The 21,034-nt window shown below is 43.2% G+C and overlaps 1 protein-coding gene across 4 annotated transcripts in view; it reads left to right on the plus strand.

Moving 5' to 3' along the window:
• The window catches only part of sh3gl2a (SH3 domain containing GRB2 like 2a, endophilin A1), a 34,930-nt gene extending 14,390 nt beyond the window's left edge, over positions 1 to 20,540 (plus strand). Inside the window, exons 2-12 of one of the 4 annotated variants that reach the window (XM_086211695.1) lie at positions 10,952 to 11,020; positions 12,128 to 12,200; positions 12,286 to 12,429; positions 12,778 to 12,911; positions 13,006 to 13,164; positions 15,116 to 15,219; positions 15,398 to 15,513; positions 16,298 to 16,312; positions 16,854 to 16,865; positions 17,846 to 17,857; positions 17,967 to 20,540. In XM_086211695.1, the coding sequence (XP_086067821.1) occupies positions 10,952 to 11,020; positions 12,128 to 12,200; positions 12,286 to 12,429; positions 12,778 to 12,911; positions 13,006 to 13,164; positions 15,116 to 15,219; positions 15,398 to 15,513; positions 16,298 to 16,312; positions 16,854 to 16,865; positions 17,846 to 17,857; positions 17,967 to 18,163 (1,035 nt within the window). In that variant the 3' untranslated portion in view covers positions 18,164 to 20,540. The remainder of the gene's footprint in view (positions 1 to 10,951; positions 11,021 to 12,127; positions 12,201 to 12,285; positions 12,430 to 12,777; positions 12,912 to 13,005; positions 13,165 to 15,115; positions 15,220 to 15,397; positions 15,514 to 16,297; positions 16,313 to 16,853; positions 16,866 to 17,845; positions 17,858 to 17,966) is intronic. The other 3 variants (XM_086211696.1, XM_086211697.1, XM_086211698.1) reach the window with 3 other exon arrangements.
• Positions 20,541 to 21,034: the final 494 nt, after the last annotated feature.

Consider the following 21,034-nt stretch of genomic DNA (forward strand, 5'->3'; position numbering starts at 1 on the left):
GCATGCAATTAATCCCCCGAGTTGCATCCAATCCAGAGATCATCAAATCCAGACTGGCAGACATTAGAATCTCTGAATGTCTGGTTTAAAAACGTTACAACCATTGTAGTTTCCCCGGTCGCAAGCAGTCCAAGCTAAACTTTATTACCGTCAAAGACCAACACATCCAGCAGTCCAATCAATGCAAAGTACAAAGACACAAACATTTGAGATGTTCTGTTTTATGCAGTTTTCAGCTCCATTCTGTAAACACAGAATCTTAATGTGCAGGGTTGTTGATGAGTGAGTGAGTAAAAATAACCGCTAGTTGTCGACACACCAGTGACTTGGACTGCTTACAGGAATGTCACACGCTGGTTTGATCCATGGAGCTCTGAAACTATGTTCAACAGCTACTGTTTTGACTTGAATCAGATATAAACCCAATGAAGGCAACCTCAGAGACACACTCGAGAGAAATCACATTTTAGAAAATAGGTGAAAATGACAAGAGAGGAGAAAAAGGGTGTGAAAATGATACGTAAAGACAAGCGTCACGCAGGTCCCTGGAACAACGACTGTAAGTGGAACTGTCGGTGGTCTGGCAGGGGAACTCTAGCAGACGCTCACTGAAAGCATCAAGAACTGAGTGCTATATTTAGACAGCGGAGAATTAGAGCATCATTTCCAACGGGTGGTGAATTATTTCGGGGTTTGGTGGGGTTTTTTTTGGTCCATCTATTGTCGTCTTCCGCTTATTCCTTACTAGTAAGGGTCTCGGGGGGGCTGGAGCCTATCCCAGCATCTACGGGCGAGAGGCGGGGTTCACCCTGGACAGGTCGCCAGTCCATCACAGGGCCAACATACAGAGACGAACAACCATTCACACTCACATTCATACCTACGGTCAATTTAGAGTATCAATCTGCCTCGTCCCCTCTTGATGTCTTTGGATGGTGGGAGGAAGCCGGAGTACCAGAGAGAACCCACGCAGGCACGGGGAGAACATGCAAACTCCACACAGAAAGATCCCGCGCCCGAGCCGGGACTCGAACCTGGAACCTTCTTGCTGTGAGGCCACAGTGCTAACCACTGCACCACCATGCAGCCTTTTTTTGGTCCATCCATCCATCCATCATCATCTTCCGCTTATTCCTACACATTAAGGGTCGCGGGGTGGCTGGAGCCTATCCCAGCGTCAACGGGCAAGTGGCGGGGTTCACCCTGGACAGGTCGCCAGTCCATCGCAGGGCCAACATAGAGAGACGAACAACCATTCACACTCACATTCATACCTACGGTCAATTTAGAGTATCAATCAGCCTCGTCCCCAATTGCATGTTTTTGGACTGTGGGAGGAAGCCGGAGTACCAGAGAGAACCCACCCAGACACGGGGAGAACATGCAAACTCCACACAGAAAGATCCCGCGCCCGAGCCGGGACTCGAACCCGGAACCTTCTTGCTGTGAGGCCACAGTGCTGACCACTGCACCACCGTGCAGCCATTTTTTGGTCCATTAAAGAAAAAAAAATCTAACTTTTTAGTCATTTTTGTTCCTTTTTCTGCCAGTAAAAGGAGAAAATCAGATGAAAATGTAGCCATGATGATAAAAGATGTTTCAATGCCATGTTATAAGTCAGCATTTTGAGGGGGGGAAAAAAACCTACACATATCGGGTAAAAAAGTAAATGCTTTACTACTAAAAAGTAGAAGTTTACAGGTTAAAAAGTAATTTTAAAGAAATAAATGCCAATGATACTGAATTCCAAAATAACTATGAGATGAAAAAGCCATGAGTATGAGATGTTCCAAAATGATCAGATAACAATAAGAACATAAAAGTCATAGTTAGGATTTACAGTGGGAGTTTCACTGTTCTACTTTTATCTCCTTTTTTCTCTACTGCCGGTGGAAGAGGGCGTCCATAGAAAACCAGACTGAAGTGTGGAGTCACGGTCCGCTACAGGAAACAGACGCGCCAGTATTCCCTACACATAGCTCAGCAAAATCTCAGCATCATGCATATTGTGCGTGCAGTTACTCATCCTCCATCTCTCACATCATCATCATCATCATCACGGTCTTGTTTCCCCCATTGCTCACAGTCATGCTTTCCTCACACACACACAGTGCCAGCTGGTTTCCTCCCCCATTGTCCAAGGGTTGCATGGATGGATGGAGTGTGTGCAGATATGTTGGGTTTCAGACTCACGCCCGCTGTTACATAAGAGCCATGCAAAGCATACAAATCAGATTATGATATCCACAGGCCACACACTCCAAGAGGATAGAGGTCAGTGAAGCAACATGGCCAACCAGCGGACTGATGCTGCCATGTCGTGCTGTCTGGCTGCTTGTCCAATCAGGAGGCGAGTGGATTGAATTGAGTGAAAGGTTTGTTTCCTGACAGGCTGCATCAATCATTGTGGTTGTATATCAAATCAGGTGCACCTCTGATATCTGCCCCAGGCCTTGATGTTCAGCTGGATTAGTATCCTCCTGAAACCGCCCCCGTGTTGGCTCGGAACACCAGGATTTAAGAATAACAAATGGATTTTCCCTCATTCCACGAGAGCGAATGTCTATTCTCAGCTGGTACAACTGTAGGATTGCTCCTAAATCCATGTTCCATTTTGGTGTCTCTGGTGCTAGAGTAGTAGAAAACCCGCTCCTGGTTCGAAATGTTGCATAGTTGATTCCGGTGATGGCAAATGTGGTGAGACATATTGTTGAGTCACTGTCGGGTGGTGAAATATACTTTGCGCAGTGTTGCGTGAGAAACTTGACAATGAGAACAGTGAGGCCTTGAGGGTATTTGGAGGTGAGGAACAGAAAAATGGGGATAAAAATGGAGGAAGAAAATGAGGCAACCTGGAAAAGAGGGAACGGGAGAAATCTGGGCTTTGATATGCAGTTGTTTGTTGTCTAGTTTTGCCCGTACATTGTCATTCCCATCGCTCAAATGCAGCCCTCCTTTGTTTTACATCCAATATAAAAGGTGAAAATGAGGATAAAACGGGGTGTAAAATACAGCCACTGAACCTTGGCGCGGATGAAACTAGATTAAGGAAGAGATTTCCAGGCACTTCCTTTGACACAGAGAAGGAGAACAGCAGTTCAAGAGCAGGTAGATTGAGAAGGACTGGAGGGATGTTTAAGTGCTGTTAGCAAGACTGAGATCGTCCTGTTATTGTCCAGCAGCAGGGGCTGTCCTACTAATAGCCTCACTAATCACTCTTGTCATTTTTAATCTCCCTCTTTCACCCTGAGTGTATTTAAAGCAGGAGCCTCCGTGTGCCCAGTCAGGATTAGACTAGTGAGCAGGAAAGGGGGGGGGGGGGGGGGGGGGGGCGGAGCAGCAGCCACACACTCACAGCCTCACATTGGGCGCCATGTGACTCATGCTAACGCTAACAGTAAAAGCCAAAATCAGAAAAAAAAAAGTGTCCTGGGCTCAGGATTTAGACTTTGATCGCTCCCTTTGATGTGACTTGAAGCTCTACTTTGATCTCAAAGATGTAACTTTGTTCTAACAATTTAGACCATGAGCCTAGTATTAGACTTGGATCTTTGACTTTGACCTCAGATTGGCCACACAGGGTTTCACAGTTTAAGTACACGCAGAATCCGGTTTTCGGTTTGTGTGTAGCTAATGATGTCATATTGAGCTTGCAAATGCTCTACATGCGTCTCAGATCCCTTTTCCTCATCGTCCATTTGTTAGCATTAGCACAGCCTGCTACAAACAGGTGTAAAACCCTGCTGTTGAGATTCCGCTGTGCTGTTTGTCAGCTGTGTGTTCATTAATCTTGTGTGGGCAGCTCGTAGAAAAGAAAATAATGTTTGCCTGCAGGTGAATTGTCCCTGCTGATTAAATACAGCCAAGTGGGATCGAATACCTGGTAATGGTTTATTTTTGAGAACAGGAGGTGGAATTACATCATCTATCAGTGCTGGACACAATCATAGCAGTCAGGAGCAGTCATTCCAAGGCTACAGAGTCTAATAGATTACATTTAAACTACTTTAATGTTCTAATCTGGTTGTTTTTGAGTTTGCACAGTACATCCCCAGGTTTGATAGTTGAATTTGATATAATGTGTAAGAATGAATAAGTCATCGTGTCTTCATTTGCACCGTCCTTGTCCTTGGTATTACTCATATCTAAGGTAACGTTTTTAGTTCCGTATTTTTTTCATACATTGCTTTTTAACCTTTTCTCCAAGTTCAGTCGTGGAGCCTTAGAGTGAGAGTCCATTGCTTTCTTTTTCTTTCTCTCTTTGCAATGGAGAGAAACATTTATTTTGAGGCCACGAGATATACAACTCATTCTCTCAATTTAGTCATTTTATATGTTGGAACAAAGAGTGTCAGATGGCCAGGGATCTAGTTATATCATCTAACTTCAAAAATAACTAGACTGCAGGAACAAGTTGTATCTTGCTACCTCAAAATACACATTTATGTTTTTCTCAGAAATCATATCATCTGAGGCTACTCCAGGGCTCCGTATGATTTTACTCTCTCTGAACTAAATTGCTGGTGAGCAGTTCGATTCAGGGCAGTTTGGCCTCACAGAAATGCTGCATAATTGTTTTCTCACCGCAGCATTTGAGAGAGTACAAAATCCCTCTCAGCGGTAAATAAACTGTAATTTGACCTTGCTACGTCATGCTGGTTTTCAGCTGCGCTCGGCCCAGTTTTTGTCACCTGAGTCCTGGAGGACACTGGCGTACTCGCCGAGGATCCGTTGAGAGGTCGTTTCAGGAAAGGCCAGGCTAACCTTTGAGGTGAATGAAGGGAAGCCGGGGCGAAGAGGGAGGGAGGGAGGGAGGGAGGACTGGAGCTTTTGGCAAGATCGGTGTGACTTCTTCCACATTTAATATGTTTAATCTGGTCTGATTCAGTTCACCTGGGGTGAGAAATGCAGAGTGAGGTGAGAGACCTCAGGTGAACCTGCATGTACGTGATGATCTTATTGTTTGGTCTGATACTTTGGAATAACGACATTTCTAATGGGCTTTTAAATTCAATCAGTATCAATGATTCTGTCTCCATTTTGATTTTCATGGCAGTCTCATTTCAGGGGGAACTATTTATAATTCGAATCAATGTCCTATCATTGATACCTCTTGCTGTTGCACCGCCCACCCTTAACGGTACTGTAAGTACGTGCGTAACTAATTAGCAGATGTTATCGTGCTAATATGCTAAACTGTGATGCAGAACATTGTACCCGCTCACTCTCGACTTGTTTTCATCATTAGCATGCTAATGCTAGCGTTCAGCTCAATGCTCCACAAAGCTGCCGGTGCAGCCGTGTTTTGATTTCATTAACCTGTTTTACTTGTTCCTGTGTTTTTGTTTTTGTTGAATTCCTTCAGTCACATATAAGATTCACCCTGGTGGAAAATCATCCAGCAGGCTTGACAAATGTATCATGTGTGATTTCTACTCTACTTACCTTGATTCATTAGCAATGAGTGTAATTTCTACTTTTATCCCACTAAATTTATATTGGAGGGACTCAAACTGGTGGATTGCTTAGTATGGAGCCCTGGAAAGGCCATCGAGAGAAAACAATTTCAGTGGGCGTAGTTGAACCAGCGACCCTTCGGTTGCTAGACGGTCACTCTACCTATGAGCCAAATTTTGAGGACGTGAAATGGAACTTCCCCCCCCCCCCCCCCCAACTTAAAATAATTTAGCCATTGAGCTGTGACTTGTTCCCTCAATGTAGTTGTATTCATGCCACATGGTATGACATGTTAAAATAAATAATATTTAAATAATAAAATTACTAAATTGAGTGAACAAGTTATTCCTTGTGGCCTAAAATATACTGTATATATTTCTTCTCTCCATGCAAAGACAAACAAAACTCTCTATGGCCCCTCCAGGGCTCGTTTGGCTTTTTTAATGTTCAAGAGTAATGTAAAACACTGTATGTAGTACAAATATGAATAGAAGCATACAAAAGGGAATAATAAACTGATATACTGCCACATCACAGTTTTCTTTTTTTCCCTGTTATTCATGTCAACCATATTCTTAAGTGCCATTTTAAAACAAGCAAATTGTATCAGGATTTTACTTGATGTCATTTTTGTAGTGAGAACTTAATGTCTTAACGTACTGTTTGCAAATGACTGAAGATATTAGACAGAATAATGGCTGCTGCGAGACCTCACCAGCCCAAGCTCAGCTGCAGTGAAACCTTATCCCTGCACTGCCTCTTCCTTCAGAGGCATCACGACTCCCTCGCATGTCTCCGCGCCGTGCAGTCTATCCTACTACCACAGTGTGACGTCACAGAGTGCGTACATGCTGCTGTTCCAGAAGCCAACTGCGCATTTTAGCCATTTCTGTAAGGTTCACTCACATGGACGCCACTGCTGCTCAGTTCACCTTGTGGTGTCCTTTCCCTGCAGGGACAGTGAGGAAGAGGAATGGGAGGGATTGGAGTGAGGCAGAGAGAGAGTGATGGGTGCTGAAAGGAGAGGATGACTGTTGAGAGAGGGGCAGATTAGGGGCACAAAGAGATCGGTTGTGAGTGAAAAGCATGGTGACATCTTCCAAAGGGGGTTGAGATTGCTGGTTTCCTGGCTGCTAGGTGAGATTGGTGGGTCACATTAACAATGTGTGAAGTACGTCACTGGGAGTAAAGGATCAATCATCACTCTCATGGTTACTCGCTGTGACAGGTTATGTGTCTTCAGTGATTCCGTGTGTGTGCACGTGTGTGTGTGCACGCCTGTGATGATGCATGTGAGGGCATCCTTGCTGGCATCTCCACTCCATCACTGCACCAAATTACTGTCTACTCAGCTTGCAGCCATGAAAATACAACACCATCTCTCTCTCTCTCTCTCTCTCTCTCTCTCTCTCTCTCTCTCTCTCTCTCTCTCTCTCTCTCTCTCTCTCTCTCTCTCTCTCTCTCTCTCTCTCTCTCTCTCTCTCTCTCTCTCTCTCTCTCTCTCTGCTCTCCACTGTGCAAATGTCTGGGGGTTGAACGTGCGTTGACAGACGCCGCGTGCAGCAGCATGCAGAGCAGCACTGTTCCATTTACTCAAAACTGCCACCAAAAGCTTGTTTTTATCCAGGGGCTCTTCCCCTGCCAAGATGTAGATCCCTAAAGGCGCAGCTTGACAGCGACTGTCGTATGATTTTGATTGTTATTTGCTTTGTTTTTGTCGGAGTTGGAGTCAGAGTTATTTATGAACAACATCTGAAACTGAATTTTTGACCTTTGAGTTGTGTCTCAGGCACAATCAGACTGATCCGGTGGTCTTGAAGAACTGCTGCAGCTCTCCTCCATCACACGATGCTGCATCACATTTGTGGGAGAAGTGTTTCCTGCTACTCTCTGATGCATGCACAGGACATGGTGCTACTGTTGTGCTTATGTAAGACATACGAGGAATCCTCCATGTGTTTGAAGGACAAAATGGGGTGAGGTTTTGTCAGACAACTGCATACCAAGATTACATGCAGATACTAGGAATGTATTTCTTTGTCATTTGTTCCGATTGATTTTAAGAATTGGTTATTTGTAGGCTGTGGGTTTTTTAATTTTTTTTAACTTTAAATTCATTTACCATGTGAAGAGTATTTGAGTCTCATTCATGAAATGTTCTCTTTGCACAAATTTGCTCTTACATACTGAAACACATTTTTTTAACCCACAATTTTGTCTTACAGACAAAAAAGCCAAGCCTGATATTTGCATTCCCTTGCTTTTGACACCTAGTGCGTAACTAGCAATCACCAAGAACGTGCAAAGACTTTAATTTTACAAGCTACAAACGCAATAAATGTCAGAAGCAACACGGCCATCAGGCTTTGCTTCCTGTTTGCAAGACTAAATTTAAGTGTAGTGTGTAAGGCCAAATTATATGTTGAGGCACACTTCATAGAGTGAATTCCAGCCTGCATCTGCATACCTGAGCTCGTCCGGTGGCTGCTGCTTCAGAGTATTTCCTTGATTTCCTTCGTCTATGAGCCTGTGAAACTGACGTGAACACTAATCATCATCTTGGATCGCAACCTAATTTGAAGCTGCTGAGAAATAATTATTAGCCGCTAACCATCATAACAGTGTCTGCATCATTATATTACACAGAGGATTAAAGCTCAATAAGACGTGTGTGTAACCCAAATTCTGTCTGATGTTTCTGTCTTTGTCCATTTGGAGTACACCGTCTCGTAGAGGATTCATTGCAACCCTCTGTGGGTTGTGTAGAGTATACGTGGACCTGAGTCAACGTGGTTTTTCACATTTAACTTCAAAAAGGCAGGCGTGTGCAGTGCATTTTCTCACGTATTTATTTTTACACCCGATACCAGGTGCATGTATGTGCATTCATACACTGACTGAAGCTCAGGTGTAAAAATGGTACAATATGTGATTAGATGAGCAGGACGAACACCAGAGGTGTCACAATGTACTGTATATGGCTTATGTTGGCGCAGCTGTGGCTCTCTCTCACTCACTCACACACACTCACACACACACACACACACACACACACGGACCAAGCCTTACATTTCACTCACTCGCATCTTCACAGCTCATCGTCATCTCCCAAGTTGTGATGACTCATAAAGCAGGTATCCCTGTTAGTCTTTGATCAGATGAAAAGTAGAGCAGTGAGTGTGTGGAGGGGAGGAGGAGGGCAGGAAGTGATACACATGCACATTATAACTGACAAGCTAGGCGTAGGGCAGGGTCCAGTTTCCATGGCAACCATCTTAAGGAGGATTTGACGAGTGGCGTGTAGGTGAAGCTTCTATGTGTGTTTTGCATCATTGTCATATTGTGGCATTTCACAAGTGGGATCAGGAGCGACTTCGCTAAGATGACTCATCGAGCGGCAGAAAGTCTTACACGGCATAAACTGCTGTCACAGGCTTAGTGTTATACCCCACCACCCTCCATCTGTCTCAGGTCGCCCTCTGTGTTTTACCTTTCCAAAATTTGGCTCATTTTAATTCCATCTTCGTCTCTATTTAAGGATCTTAAATGTTTGCCAGTGACGAGAGCTCGTTCAGCCTCTCTCCTTCGACAACAGCAGCAGTGTCACAAGACGCATTTAAAAGCCAAAACAAAGTCAAGGTAGCAGATTCCGTTTGTGGTGCGTACCCACGGTAGTTACGTGTTCTTTCACTTGAGGAAAGACTTCATCTGCTGACCTTTGCTTTCACGATTTCTTCAAGCATTGTGACGTTCCCTGAAAATCTTTTTACCTCTCAGTCCGTCCTCTGAAGGCCTCGTCTGGCCTGGTTGTGTCAGACTGCTGCCCCCTCAAGGCTTCTGGTTACATCACCAACTGGAGCTGGAAGGTGGCAGAGCTGGAAATATGATTGGCAGACAGACACAGAGAGTTGTGTGTGTTTGTGTGTGTGGATCTGAGTGATGTCTGAAGCTGCAGCCCACATTTATATCTATATTTAATATAGTTTTCCTCTGTCTGTCTTATCAGCTTTTCTGATGATGGATCTGTCGGACACTTTCACGCCCAAAGGCAGGTGCAGGCGTGTCTATTAAACACAATATTAGGGGTCAGATATGTTCGCCTGTGTGTGCTGCTGAGTTTTTCCTGGTGAGTGAAAATGTCAGTTAGTTGGTCTTTTTTTGGGGGGGGGGGGAGGCAGAACATTTTCTCCCCTCAGATACTCACAAATAGGTGCCTTGATCTCACTAACAGGTTTTTTTTTTCTTCACTTCTATGTGACTACAGAATGCAGAAAGAGCTGGACGTGTATTTAGCTGAATGCTAACTACAGGCAACGCTAACAAACTCGAGTGCATCGTCTGGTAGAATCCACAGCTTCTATATCCAGCCTCACGCTCGGTTATCCACAAACATTAACCTGTCTGGTTACAGCTGGCGCGTTCAGTTGAACCAACTAACTCCTTCTCCTTCAGGGTAGCACAAAACTCAAACCCGCAAATGTTTGTGGGTACAAGAGGACATGGATTATAGTGGACGTAGCACCTGGGAGTTTGTAAATAGACATTTTTTGAAGAGTGTAGTTTTTCGTATTTGTTTGCCATTGGGTGAATTTAGCTTCAAGCTAAATAAACATGGCTGGCTCTTTCTGCATTCTGGAGTCACGATGAAGTCACGCAGCAAAATACACTCTTAGGGTGAAGCGTTGCTTCAGTTTTTCACAAGTCTCGTGCATACGTTTCCCTCTTCCTGCTTCTAAAAATCTGTCAAATGCAACAATCTCAGAAATGGTAGAGTCGCTCCAAGTCTGATCTCAGGTCTCAGAAGTGTAATCCCCCACAAAGAGTGACCAGCAGTCATTGTTTTCAAGGATCATCTTCATTTGTCTGAGGAAAAACTGCTCATTAACAATGTCATCACCAGGTCTCATTCCAGTGGGCGATGTGTGAGCGGAGGTTAATGAAGGGGCTTTTGTTTATGTGAGGCCCAAAGTCAAGCCGATATTGTTGTATTCATTGTTTGATTTTATCTTAATTGGACTGAAGAAGTTGTGACCACGGATGATGAAGCAGAGGGAGGCGCTCCCTCTCATTGCAGCGTGTTCATCAGCGGAATTAAAACGTTACAGTGGGTAATTTATGATGGAACGGCAACAAAACTGCAGTTTGGATGAAAAGCACTACAAGACATTACGCTACGTTATCTAGCAGCAGCTTTTATCCACAGCAGCTTACAGTCGCACATTTTGCCAGCAATAAAACCAGCTGTTCACTCCATTCCTCTGTTCTTCTTCTCTATCCTCTAGTCATTTAAACCCTTAGAGAGGAAAGGGAAGCAGTCGCTGAGGTAGTGTCATTAGAAGAAGAAGAAATAGGAAAGGTCAAGAAGGGTCTGGGTGTAGCCGGAACACTCGTGTCTTTAATCTCCGACGCTGCAGCGTTTCATATTATCTGACTGCACCGTCGCTGTCTAGTGCTCATTAAAACTCTAACTTTGTCCTTTGTGTTTCCTTTGTAGAAAGTGAGCGAGAAAGTTGGAGGGGCAGAAGGAACGAAGCTGGATGTGGACTTCACGGAAATGGAAAAGGCAAGACTTGACTCTTTGTCATTATCACCTGAAGAGAGACACGGAAGGCTGAAGTTCATGGAGTGTTGACGGACTGTTGATGACAGGCTTTTTTATTTTACATTCACTGTTTGATTTTGGGAGATTGAAGCTATTGAAAATTGTGATAACCTTTGCAGTGCATGACACATAAATTTTAGAATTTTATCTTTGGAAAAAGTATTTTATGAGTTTTCAAGCGTAAATGCAAATGTTAGAAGGGCAAAGCCAACTCTGTGCGACGCCGTGTGATGAACGAAAGCACGGATGGCGTGACTTCAGATACCCTCCGGCTTCCTCTGCTCTCAGCAGGATGACATTTGATGTCCACAACAACCTGTATCGTCATGTTTGGACACCTGTCATCATAAAAATCTTAAGAAATTCATGAGTTGGGTGCACGCTGATGTGTTCTGTGCTTCGGATCAGCATGTTTAGGTGTCTTAAACTAGTGTGAAGCGCAGAAATTATTTTAGGCATTTCACAGAAAACCCATTGACCCATTGACTGACTTTCAGACGAGAGAACTTAATGTTCACTGATGCTAAATTATTTCCCAGTTTTTAACGACTCATTCCAGTGAAAGAGTACGGATCCAAAAACGTCTCCCAAAACTCTCCATGGTGTCCTTGCTATAGAAATATGGTCCTAGTGGTGAGAAGGTTTTACTGGAAATTTATGGAAGTTGTCTTTACAACGTGGTAAACAATAGGCTTTGCGCCACAGCATTTGATACAACAAATTGACTGAATAAGCTTTTTTTTTTTTAGTATATTGGCAATCACGTACGCGCTTCTGTCATGATCACTGTGTATTTGTGTGTGCGAGACGCTGGGTTTTCACACGCTGGTGAAACAAGACTATAAAGACGGCCCTGACAGCTCTCAGCTCTGCTCGTCTCCCTCTCAGCCCTTCTTATTCTCTGCCAGGGGAAGTGTCAGCTTTATAGCTCCATAAATTCTTGCCATCACATTTCTCTCGTCCTCTCCCACAATATGTCAGCCATTTTTATTTCTGTTACCTTCCACATCTTGATTGTTATCTCTGTACCATCTTTTATTTTGTCAATGCGAATGTTGCCGGCTACAGAAGGTGGACGTCACCACGCGGGCCGTGATGGACATCATGACCAAGACCACCGAATACCTGCAGCCCAACCCAGGTGAGATGAACTAATCTTTACTGTAACCGTGTAAGTTAACAGCAAAACACAAGCTGAGTGTTTTGACTATTTTGTGTCGTCATAGCCACCAGAGCCAAGATGAGTATGATGAACTCCATGTCGCGTATGCGTGGCCAGGAGAAGGGACCTGGCTACACGCAGACAGAGGCCATCCTGGGAGAGTCCATGCAACGGTTTGGCAGGGAACTCGGCGAGGAGTCTAATTTTGGTGAGAACATTTGGTGGAACATTACAGCTCCTCACAGAAAGTTTTGCCCCACAGCGTCTGACATGCACAGACACTTTTTTTTTTTTTATAGACTTCACAAGAACAAAGTGGCATAATTTTATTCCCTCAAGGACGTAACAACAATGTTATGAAAAATGTATGAGCTCATTTTCCAGTCAAGACGCCTGCAGTTTCCTTTATTTAGTTCACAACAATAGACATAAGATGGCATACCTGTCTTCAGAATCTGAGGTGTAACTTCTCCCCACAATCTAGTTATTTTGAGGCCACGAGATTTAACTCAAGCTGTTTGTGTGCGTGCGTGCGTGTGTGTGTGTGTGTGCTCAGGTCTCGCTCTGATTGATGCTGGGGAAGCCATGCGCGAGCTGGCAGAGGTGAAGGATGCCCTGGACATGGAGGTGAAACAGAACTTTATTGATCCGCTGCAGAACCTCCACGATAAAGACCTGAAAGAGATCCAGGTACCAGTACCGACCAGGACTGCTCATCTGTGAAGAACTAACTGCAGAACAAGGGAAGATTCTCTTCTGATTTGTTTCTTGTGGTCTTTTGTAGCATCACTTGAAGAAATTAGAGGGTCGCCGCTTGGACTTTGATTATAAAAAGAAGCGCCAGGGGAAGGTGACAGAGGACGAGATCAAACAAGCGCTAGAGAAATTCGACGACTCGAAGGACATCGCTGAGCTGAGCATGTTCAACCTGCTGGAGAGTGATGTGAGGATTATTTCACCCTAATCTCATTTTTCTTCCCACATGATCAACATCCACCTGATCTTGTATTTTTTTTTAACCGGCTGCAGCAACAACAGACCTCCCCATTACTCTTACAACCCCTCAAACTGTGGTCATCAAAAGGGTCACGACTCTTGAATGTATTTTTGTGGAACAAGCTTTCTTAAAGCTCCACTCATACATTTTTAGTACAAACAAATCAAATTTAAATCGTGTATAAGGTGAAGGGACCAACCAAGCTGGCGAGTGAATGTTGGGCTGACACTCATCAGCTGTGAGGCCGCTAGATTCTGGTGACTCTCACCACACGTTGCATCATGTCTGTGAGAATAAGCATATTCATAGTGAATTTCTGACATGATATTGTACATTGTTGTTTTTTTTCTGCTCCCTAAAGGCAACACAACTGTGTTTTCTCTGTTCTGGAAAATGCTGTGTGTACTATAAAACCTACAAATACACATACATAAATATACCAAATATACTTCTGTGTGTACGGCTATATTTAGATCGAAGCGAAGTAAAATCTGGTCAACTGGACGTAAGTTTATCTTGAAGACGTTTCACCTCTCATCCGAGAGGCTTCTTCAGTTCTAGTGAAGAGTGTGGAAACTCCAGCTTATTAGCGGGGCACCTTCCTTGTGGATTTTGGGGAGGCCGTAAATCCGTGGAACTGCGTCTCCGGGGTACAGGTGGTGATACTCCAAGCGGTTGATGATTTCCCCCTTTTGCAGCTTCTGTAGGTGTTCCACCACTTTCTTCTTATAGCTGCTGGTGGGGTCGCGTTTTTGAGAGATATGAGACCTTAAAACGCGACCCCACCAGCAGCTATAAGAAGAAAGTGGTAGAAAGTAGAAAAGCAATCTGGTATACGCTGTCAGATGCAGTGAGGCCTGCACAGATCTCTACATAGGGGAAACCAAACAGCCCCTCAACAAGCGCATGGCCCAACATAGAAGAGCCAACTCTGGAGGACAGGACTCAGCGGTTTTCCTCCACCTCAAGGAGGAAAGCCACTCCTTCCAGGACGACCATGTCCAAATCCTCGACAGAGAGGACAGATGGTTTGAAAGAGGAGTTAAAGAAGCCATCCACGTCAGGATAGAGAAACCATCTTTGAACAGAGGAGGTGGACTGCGACATTTCCTTTCACCTATTTACAACCAAGTCCTTTCAAAGCTTCCCCAAAGAGCTCAGCTGAAAGACCCATGTGGAACGGCTGATGCCAGCACAGCCCATTAGCATCTGAGTGGTCGGTGAAACTCCCTAACGACCACCCCTGAAACTCCCTGACACCTCACAATGACTGTCGTTTGGGGAGGCCAGGTGAGTCTCGGGAGGGTCGTTTCCACCACAATAGCACGGACCACTCCCACATAGGTTTATAAGCTGGAGTTTCCACACTCTTCACTAGAACTGAAGAAGCCTCTCGGATGAGAGGTGAAACGTCTTCAAGATCAACTCCAGTTGACCAGATTTTACTTTGCTTCGATCTACGATGACCTGGATGAATGAGAACCTACACAGACGGCTATATTTAGAGTTTCATACATGGTATATTCCTACTGCATAGTGTGTAAATTTTGTGTTAATAAGTTGTTTGCTACACAAGCAAGAATTACTGTGTCCTATGCATCAGGAGCTCCCTGGACATACTTGACATGCACCGATACACGAGGATATCGTCTTTGCTAGAGTTGCTGTCCCATTCATTTTGGCTGAAATCTATGCAGCGATAAAAATTTAGAAATAATCAGTGCTCCTTGTCAGTAAAACAGCAGTAACAAGGAACGGAAACTACAAATATTTGTTTTCAGATGTAGTTGTTAAAAATAAAAAAGTCAAGATACCTGGAAACTCTGGCTAAGTGTATTCATACGTTGTTCTTTCCTTCCCGTGCTGAAATGTAATGCTTGACTCTGTGCATCACCAGATTGAACAGGTGAGTCAGCTGGCTGCGCTGGTCCACGCTCAGGTGGAGTATCACACCCGGGCTGCAGAGATCCTCACACAGCTCTCCAGTAAGATCGACGAACGGTCAGTATGATCTGTTTCCTCCTCGGCGGTATTGTCTACATCCTTCTGGTTTTATTGTTGTTCCCACATGAATTGACCACATGCTGAATTTCAGTCCATGGTAGCAAAGCGGGCTTTGTCCAGGATTCATTTCTATTATTTGTGTTTTGATGAAGTCTGTGTTTGTGCCACTTGGCAGGATAAGGGATTCTTCAAACAAACCGAGGAAAGAGTATCTTCCTAAACCTCGTACGGGTCTGGATTTCTCCCTCAGCGAGAACCACAACGGGGGCATCCACGGCGCTCGCTCTCCAGGTGAGTTCACCGGAGAAAACCTCATCGTTGAGAAACGTGTCCAGAAACTGGCCTGCGTGTCGCCATTCGAGTCTCTTAATTGTGAAATCTTACAAGATTCTGTGTGAATTAATGTGAAGAGAGAGAAAAACGCAATTCTTGTTAGCAGACTGCCTGAACAGGACAGTTTCTGGCCTGGTTTCTATTCATACATGATTTTTTTTTTTTCCTTAAACCCTCTATGCTTTTATTTTGACTGTAAATTCTCAAAAAAAAAATTAGAACCCTGATTGCAAGATGATATAAAATGAGGAGAAACACTAAATACTTGTTCTGTATTTTTTTATTCAGTTTAGACTTCCTTGCATTCAATTCGACAAATAGGATTTCACTTCCTTAATTTGAAGCCACTGAACCGTTTATGCAGATGTTTCATAATAAATGCCTCTCAAGGAAAGGAGGAAAAATACCTGTGGATTTTCCCTGAAGGCAGAATAAATCTTAGATAAACTCTGGAGGAAATGTAGGTGTTACAGCAGCAACATCCATGAGAAAAAAGCAGGGGAAACTACAGAGGGAGAGAAAAGACAGAAAGTAGAATAATGAAACGAGGGTTCTCTCCTCAGCTGAGATACAACCAAAATTTGAGAATTGACTGTACACCCTTCTAATTTGATCTTTCTCTTCCCCCAAAGTTGAATTTTTTTTCCTACCTGTACTGAGCAGACTTCTCTTCTGTCCTCAATAAATAAACCCAACTGTTCACTCTTCTCTGTCCCCCTCTGATTTTTGTTGATTCTTCCAGGAGCGAGGTCTCCAGGTGAGCCTAGGTCACACCTGTCAATATCTTTCTCCGTCTGTGTGCTTCTAAATTTGTTTCTTCCATGAAATCCTTTTCATTCTCACTTTTACTCAACATGACCTCTGCTGCCCCCCCCCCTTCCTCCTCCCCTCCCCTGCCCTTGTGTTGTTTCCTCTTTGCAGCAAAGTCTCCAGGTGAGACAAAAGTGAATCCTGGAGCGATACTGCAACGTCTCCTCCATCATTTTGTCACGTTTGTTAGTTTGTTTTTTTTCTTCTGGTATAAAAAAAAAAATACTGCACTGATTTGACGAACTCGTGTCGTTGGCTTACAGTACAAAGAAAAGCAGAGCTACAATTTTGGTGAACGCCTCAATCGTCTGAAATGTCCTCCTGTTTCTTTGTCTGTCAGCCACCTCTCTTTTAGTTTGTCATCAGCCAAACTAAAACCATATTTACCCATGAACTCGTCACTCATCCATCCTCCAGTCCATCCGCCTCAAACACGTGCGATAAATTACCAGTATTTCACCTTTTCTTTTCTCCTTTCCCCTTTGCAGCAAGATCTCCAGGTGAGCAAGAGTGACTTGGGAAGAGATGCCAAATCTCTTCATCACTCTTATTTTTATCTTCATTTAAATGGACTTGTGTATGTTTTTGTCCGTTATGGTTTGGCAGTGCAGCTCATCTGCAGTGCTGTTTCAGTCTAACTCCTGGTTCCTCTCTTCACTCATCATTTTCTTTCTTTTATTAATATTGCTGTTTGTCTTTTGGGAAACGTGTATATTTGCTTTCTGGTAGAGTTATTCCTCATGTTTGGACAGTAAATGTACGCCTGTGTAAATAATGCAATATTCAACACTACAGACACTTCATACTACTTGATACTACTTCATACTACTTCATACTACTTCTTAGTTCACACCAGACTTTGCAGCAGGAATCGTTTGGGTTCCACAACTTTAACCTGAATCACAGCGTTTTCTAATCTTTCCCCAGTGTCTCGTCTGTCTTAACCTAACCAGACACATGATGCAACATTATCTTCCAACATTTGATTTAATTTAATTTCAGCTGTTGTCTGTTAACAACTTCTTAAAAAAAAAAGTTTTCTGGACAAAACTTGATTGTATTCCACCAACAGTGTTCCATCAATCAATCAGGGATTTCATGTTTCAGTTGTTTTGGCATGTAATGTTACCAGGTGTTGGTCCACCGCTGCCACGTGATGCTGCGTTAGGAGGTCGTGGTAACGTCACGTATTTCTTGGCTTGGATGCAGTGAATAATGTCTGTCTTAGTAATACTATAAATGATCAATAATTAGCAGCCGTTGCACGTTTCTCAGCTGTGCATCCCAGGCATAATCGACCACTTCAGTCTAAAGGCAGGAAAGGGTTATTATACTTGAAAGCAGATAAGCAAAGTTTCCCAAAATGTCAAACAAAGCATCACATGCCTGGTACTGTTTTTTCGGCGGTTACTGATGATGATGTTTTGTGTCTTTCTCTTTGCGTTGTCTTCTTGTTTCTGTCTCTCTTGTCCCCTTTCAGCCAGGTCTCCAGGTGAGCCTTTCACAAGCTTTCTGATGATCTTTGTGCCTCTTATCTGTAAACGGCATCTCCACACCTCCATCTCCTCTAACTTCTGTCTTCTTCTCTCCGCCCGCTCCAGGTCCAATGGACCAGCCGTGCTGTCGTGCCCTGTACGATTTTGACCCAGAGAACGAAGGGGAGCTAGGCTTCAAGGAAGGCAATATCATCACCTTGACCAATAAGATTGATGACAACTGGTACGAGGGAATGTTGAACGGCAACTCTGGCTTCTTCCCCATCAATTACGTGGATATCCTGGTGCCGCTGCCCCACTAGGACGGATGGTGGTCGCACACCAGTCTTCACTGGCAGTAATTCCAAATCCTGGCCTCTAGTTCCTCCCCTGTATTCCCAGTTACCTTTCCTAAACATTCCTGCCAACCACCTGTACTCCCCGTCAAAAGGAGTCACAACAGCAACACAGTAAAGATAAGAACAAGATGACAAATAAAAGCAAATGAGTGTAAAAATCAGTATTGATGTGGTTGCTCCCCCCTGCCTCCAAAAGGAGGTACCTTAAGGCTTCATAGTCATTTTTATCCATTTCCGTCCCGACGTTTATCTCAGCTTGATTTGGCTGTCAGTCCGAACATCTTCGCAAAAATCACACTTTATCTCAATCACTGTACTTTGTGGAAATCTCTACAGTAGATAGAACATATTTTCTCACATGCTAGGAAAAAAACAATTCATGTGCTTCATGTTTGTTAGAGACTCTAGATCAAGCATGGTTTCAAGTGTTGACTTTTTATCTTGTTAAAAATACACTGAGCTCATTTGTTTTGAATATCCCTCTTTTTAACGATAGTTGTCGCTCGGCGCTCACAGACAGTTTCAGGACAAACCACATCCCCGTCATGTTGTCAAGACGACAAAAAAAAAAAAAATCAAAAACCCATCCAAAGGATGTCCTGACATCTTTCCGTTTTTGAAAAAGTTGTTCGACGGATGTCGGCAACCAAGATTATTCACTTAGCGTTCAACAAACTGTCATTTTTCATACGCGATTCAGCCGAAGTTCCCTGACTCAACTTTAGCTTCAAAACAGCTACAAAGCTCTCTGGCCCCTTGGTGTTTTCACCTCAAGGTCATACACCGACATTGCATACCTGAGTGATTAGTGAAGTGATGACATGATTTGCAAAAAAACAAAACAAGCTGTGAAGTGATGTAAGAAAACTATGGTGCGTTTGCTCAGTATGAAATAATCCCTTTTTTAAAAAAAATAAAATAAATAAAAGCGTAAAAAAATCCGCAACTTGTGTGAAAAATGGTCGATGTATCGTGGTATAATGACTTCTGCTCATTTAGCCCCTTGTTTTGTTTTCTGCAGCAGAAGTTGTTGCTCCTGCATCTTTACTCGTTCAAGTATTCTTTAGTTTAGCTGACGATAAGCCATTAAAATGAAACTAGTCCACAATCCTCTCTCTATGCTCTCTCCAGCGGAGTGCTGCATGGAATTAGAAATTTTGTCTTTGCTAGAAATGTTAATTGAAGCGCTGCAAAAATCAGAACCCCTTTCCCCAAAACAAAGTTTTCGTTTTCCGTGTTATTTGGTTCGATCCAACAGTTACGTGCTTGCACGAGGGTTACGTGGGACCTTCTCTCGACGATTCACAGGCCGCTTCAGTCAGCTGAGCATAGTTGAAACCTCAAATGTGTTCCCCTACTGCTAAATAATCTGCGCTGCAGTGACCCATCTCGTAGTAAAGATGTGCGTTTGGGCAGGGGGAGTAGAGTCGCACAGAATCAGGGCTGCAGAAGGCTTCTGATACTGAAGTATTATAATATGTCATGACAATGTGAAGGAAAGTGTGATTTATTCAGCTGAAACATTCACCGAAGCCGGGAATCGATCAGAAATGAGTTGAGCAATACAAGCAAAGCAATGCAAGTGGGCGTGATTCTTGAAGGTTCTCTTCCCGCAAGGGCGTTTGGATCTTATATAATACAGGATTGGATGTCAGACATGACTGATACGGTGGCCTTGGTGGCTCCACGTCTCCTCACAGCTGCAGGAGAAGACGGTGAACTGCTTCTTATATTCACCGCTTTATTTCATTAATGAAGGAAGAAAAAAAAACCTCATTCACTCTCAACAGTAAAACAAACGTGGATGTGACCTGTTCACAATATCAGCACAAATACAATAACGCACCTGATATCTCCAGCGGTGTTTCTTTTAAAGGGAAGTGATTCATAACATTACAGTTTAAAGAGGTCATGTGATTTTTTTTTTTAAAGGCGATCCCTTCTTTTTCTTTCACTTTTTTTTTTTTTTTTAAATAATCGTGTGTATCTTTGCCCTCAATGAGGACTGTACAGCTTTCTGTGTTTTGTTTTGTTTTCACCTTGTGTGTATAGTCGCTCATCTACGGTACCGTATCTTATTTTTGTAACTGTGACAAAAGTATACACATATAGATGTACATATACAGTATATTATCCAGACGCAACGTCAAGAGGAGGGATTCTATGTGCTGCACATGATTGTCTTTGGATTGTCCTTTTTCTCCGTTTGTTTTCTGTTTTTTTTTTTTGTTTGTTTTGTTTTATTTGATTCTTGCACTGGATTCTACGACTGTATGCTTGATGTAAAGAAAATAATGTGATAAGTCAATGTAATTTATTCAAATAAATACAGAGAAACGTTTATTGCCTTCATGACCGTCTGTTTACACACACACACACACACACATTTTCAGTTTAGCTCAAGCTTGAAATACATCACAGGTAGAAATGCATTTAAGAAACATTTCAGGATTCATTGAAACGTTAAGCTGAAGTCATTTTATATTTTGCTGCACGGCTGTTTTACACTTCTCTATCTGTTGTTATAAAATGGAGCGCATTCACAGCAGGGACTTGGCTCAGCAAAGATTGAAAATAGATGCATTATTTATTTTTCCACAAGAATCCAAACAGAAAAATGTAGGTCAGGTGAGAAAATCCCTTTTGCACCTCCAAGATGTCTGAAATATCTCAATAAGCCCGTAAGAGCACTACAACTTCAAACCTCTTACAGACTCCACAAATATACGTCTGTGAGATTTAGTGTTGACTTTGTGCACCCAGAAACAAACAAATAGTTCATCAGTAGGCTGGCATATAAATCAATGCCAGAAATAAAACACTGCTGGACGTTAG

Source organism: Aulostomus chinensis, chromosome 8, assembly GCF_037954235.1.
Source record: "Aulostomus chinensis isolate RoL2024-O1b breed Wild chromosome 8, RoL_Achi_v1.0, whole genome shotgun sequence".
In the NCBI taxonomy this organism is placed as follows: domain Eukaryota; kingdom Metazoa; phylum Chordata; class Actinopteri; order Syngnathiformes; family Aulostomidae; genus Aulostomus; species Aulostomus chinensis.